We start from the raw sequence: 4,343 nt of genomic DNA, 5'->3' as shown, positions 1-4,343 counted from the left end.
GTAGCTTCTGATTGGTGGCCTGCACATAGATGCCTCATGTGATTGGCTCACCCATGTGCATTGCTATTTCTTTAACAAAAGATATCTAAAGCATGAAGCAAATTAGATAATAGAAGTAAATTGGAATGCTGTTTAAAATTGTATTTTCTATCTGAATCATGAAAGATAATTTTTGGGTTTAATGTCCCTTTAGCAGGAGACAGCAGCACCAGAGAGGTATAGTATGTAATAGCTGCACGGGCAGAGCTTAGCAGGAGACAGCAGCACCAGAGAGGTATAATATGTAATAGCTGCACGGGCAGAGCTTAGCAGGAGACAGCAGCACCAGAGAGGTATAATATGTAATAGCTGCAGGGCAGAGCTTAGCAGGAGACAGCAGCATCAGAGAGGTATAATATGTAATAGCTGCACGGACAGACCTTAGCAGGAGACAGCAGCACCAGAGAGGTATAATATGTAATAGCTGTACGGGCAGAGCTGTACGGGCAGAGCTTAGCAGGAGCTTAGCAGGAGACAGCAGCACCAGAGAGGTATAATATGTAATAGCTGCACGGGCAGAGCTTAGCAGGAGACAGCAGCACCAGAGAGGTATAATATGTAATAGCTGCACGGGCAGACCTTAGCAGGAGACAGCAGCACCAGAGAGGTATAATATGTAATAGCTGCACGGGCAGAGCTTAGCAGGAGACAGCAGCATCAGAGAGGTATAATATGTAATAGCTGCACGGGCAGAGCTTAGCAGGAGACAGCAGCACCAGAGAGGTATAATATGTAATAGCTGCACTGGCAGAGCTCTAGATTGTGCTACAAACACTTGAAAGTCATTTCTCTCCTTCACATTGTTATAGAACCCAATGAGGGGTCAATTGCTCTATTCATTTGAATGTAAGGAAGGCTTAATTGACGCTTATCTTAGGTTCCAACCCTTCCCTTGTGTTAAGCCTTAAATCTTTAGATAATTTACTTCTGTAATTTTTAGATAGATTTCCTAATAATAAAAAATAATAGTAATAATAATTATTATTATATATATATACTCTGTTTTAATTAAACATGTTTACAGCTAACGTTTAGCTAAATCCCCAATAAATATTTTAGTTAGACATGTTTATAGCTGTATATCCGTTATATATATATTTTAAGTGTTTATAGCTGAATACCTGACAGAATTTTTTTTCAAAGTGTATAGCAAAACGAAATTATTATTTACAGTTATGTTGAATATTAATGTAAATAAATATGCCTACCTGTTTAAATATCTATAGTCTGGATCTGAAAAATACAGATAGATTTATAGATAGATAGATATGTAGATAGAATATCAATAATATTACAGTAATTCAAAAACAAACAAAAACATATTATTTGAGCATGCATACATAAAATATTTTTTAAATGAGTATTTTTATAACCACATCCCTGCGTGTATCTATCTATCTATATATCTATCTATCTCTCTATTTATCTATCTATTTATATATATCTATATCTCTGTCTCTCTCTGTTTATCTCTATCATCTATCATCTATCTATCTATCATCTATCTATCTCTCTATTTATCTATCTATATATCTATATATATATTCCTCTATCATCTATCTATCTAATCTATCATCTATCTATCTATCTATCTATCTATCTTTTTATTTGTCTATCTATCTATTCATCTATCTATCTAATCGATCTATCTAATCTATCTATCAGTCTCTATCTATATATATGATCGAGATAATCATATGCCAATTAAGACATTTAAAATAAAATCTAAAGTTTGAAATGATAGTTTATTAATTATTTAATATACAAATTAAAAAAGAAGACTGCGTGTTTGAATTTGTCTTTTTATTATCAACAATCAAATTAATGGCACACTTCTGGAAAACTAGATGCACAAGTAGAAATATTTCCCTTTTAGATATAAGCATTCATAATAACAACATACTTTATAAATAACTTAGTCCTGAACATCATTTAATGTGATTATGCTCACAACATATTTTAACGGAAAAAAAATGACAACATGCAAAATGTAACAAAAATATAGAACATTTTGTAAAATTTAATTTATCTAAAAAACAAACAAACAAACAAATAGCTGAACCCGTGAAAGCCTTAGTTTTCCATAAAGACATAGAACAGACCAAATGGGGCAACAGTATTACTATTATAGACAATGTGTTTTATATCATTACACTGTACAACTGTCACATAACACAGAAAGACACAGAAATGATAAAGCATACCTGTCTGTCAACATCCAACTAATACCTATATTTTGTGCCTTAAAAAACAAATGAAATCAAATTCTAATTTGAAACAATGTAATAATAAATACAGTATTAAACCCATAACAGATCTATATATTTCTGTGAGAAGAAAACACCCTGCAACACAGTGCAATTTTCAGAGGTGAGCTTTGTGATTTTTCCAACCAGTACTGTAGTAGAAAAAAACATATTTTGAGTTATTCCTTTAGAAGAAAATGAGATAAACATTTGAAATGAATGTTTGATATGGCAGTGATCATTGTACAGCATGTAAGAGGGGTGGTGGGCAGAGAGGGGGTCTATAGAACATGGTTGACATATACACCTGGCATTGGGTAAGTCTGGGATAGTTTGGCAGGAAGATTGGTTGGAATCACAGAAGTTACAAGCTGCTACTGCTACTTTTCCAGTCACTGAATGTCCCACAGTTTATGTGGTTTGGTCGACCCTGAGGTCATAGTAAAGCCCTGACACTGGTACCAGTCACAAGCTGGGGTGCTTATTATGGACGGCTACAAACGACCTTCCTTCCAGGTAGCCACAATGTCCTATTTTGTGTTGTCCATGGGCAGTATAGAGAGGGGACCCCATCTCCTGTGTCCTGTGGTATATGAGCTCTCATAGAGTTTATCTCTTCAGGTGGTTGCAGCTGGGTACTGTCCCTTATCATTATTATTCTAAGTAACATCACTAAGAACAATAATAAAGCAGCAGCTGGCAATGCGACAACAGGACGACTAATAATGATAAGGCAGTTGAAGTTCAGAACATGCTCTTGACAAGAGTGGCTTTGGTGCTGTTGGGTCTTTGCAGGGAAGATAAAACACTGGCAAAGGGGCCTCCTAAGGAGTCAGGGATGGAAGTGATGGTGCCCCCTGGGCCAGTTGCCCAGCCTTGTGCTCCACCTGTGCCCCCCACAACTCCTGACGATGCAAGACCCCCAGCTCCCTGCACCCCTGCTTTGCCTTGTTCTGAAGGGCCTCCACCTCCTTGAACCCCTGTAGGGCTGGGGCCACCTCCGCAGCTAGGGGTGGGATTTGGGTTGCTTCCTGGGCCCCCGGTGCTATCTGGGTCGGTGTTCTTTGTATCTTTGCTGTCGTCCTCCCGGGAGGAATCTGATTTCTTTCCCGCGGAACCATTTTTAGCTGCCGCGGCGGCTGCAGCGGCTGCTCTCTCCTGCTTTCTGAACTTGGCTCTTCGGTTCTGGAACCAAACCTGAGGTTGGAGAAGGGAGACCGTTAAAAAAGAGTAAAGCTAAATGTGAGCAGCAATATGTTGTGAAATGCACAGATATACCATTATATACGGCATTGAGGTGCAGATGAGTTTAATTAGGTGGGTGACTCATGGATGGGGATGACATTTGGGAAGTATGAAAACAAATATAATATTCAATAGACCAAGTCAAAATGAAATATATAGATAGCAGAAGTGAGAATATAAGAAGTTATTGCGTTCAAAAGATGGAGCATTGTGCAGGAAAAAAGATTATTAGATAAAGATAAAATGATTTAAATAAACAAGGAAAATAGAAATAGGATGAATAGATCACAAGAATAAAAGTATAAAAAAAATAAGTAATTTGTGGGCCAAGTATTAAAAAATAAGTATTTTTGGGGAGACGTAAATAATATTAAAATAAGGAATTTTGTATGAAAAGAAATAACAGCAAACGAGAATTTTGTGCAAAAAATATTTTTGAAATAGACATAAAAATGTGATGGGTGACTATAGAGAAATGTATAAGGCAAAGCCAGGTGGAGAATAAATATGCAAAGAATGCGGGAACAAGTGGCAGAAAAGAGCAGAGGTTTGAGGAATTCCAGAAGGGGCAGGAAGCAGAATGAATAAAGAGAGAGGGGAAATACATCCATTAGATTAGAGTGACAGTGAAGTCATCAGCTCACTCTTTGTACAAACAGGACAAATATGGTACAAAAATGTTTACAATTAGAGCTATTGCTACAAGAAAACACAGTAGCTGCAAATATAATTCATAGCAACAATATATCCCAGGACATACTTAAAAACGAGAGAAATCTCAATGTATCCTTCCTGGTAAAATATTTTATAAAT

General features: G+C 36.7%; 1 protein-coding gene across 1 annotated transcript in view; it reads right to left on the bottom strand.

Annotated features, from left to right (window-relative positions):
• Nucleotides 1-3,029: 3,029 nt before the first annotated feature.
• PHOX2B (paired like homeobox 2B) overlaps nt 3,030-4,343 on the bottom strand; it is a 2,715-nt gene continuing 1,401 nt past the window's right edge. The window contains exon 3 of the mRNA XM_053700876.1: nt 3,030-3,482. Coding sequence (XP_053556851.1) covers nt 3,030-3,482 — 453 coding nt within the window. The remainder of the gene's footprint in view (nt 3,483-4,343) is intronic.

Source organism: Bombina bombina, chromosome 2 (assembly GCF_027579735.1).
Source record: "Bombina bombina isolate aBomBom1 chromosome 2, aBomBom1.pri, whole genome shotgun sequence".
Classification (NCBI taxonomy): domain Eukaryota; kingdom Metazoa; phylum Chordata; class Amphibia; order Anura; family Bombinatoridae; genus Bombina; species Bombina bombina.
The sequence above is the reverse complement of the archived record's forward strand: the minus strand, read 5'-3'. Positions and strand labels throughout refer to the sequence as shown.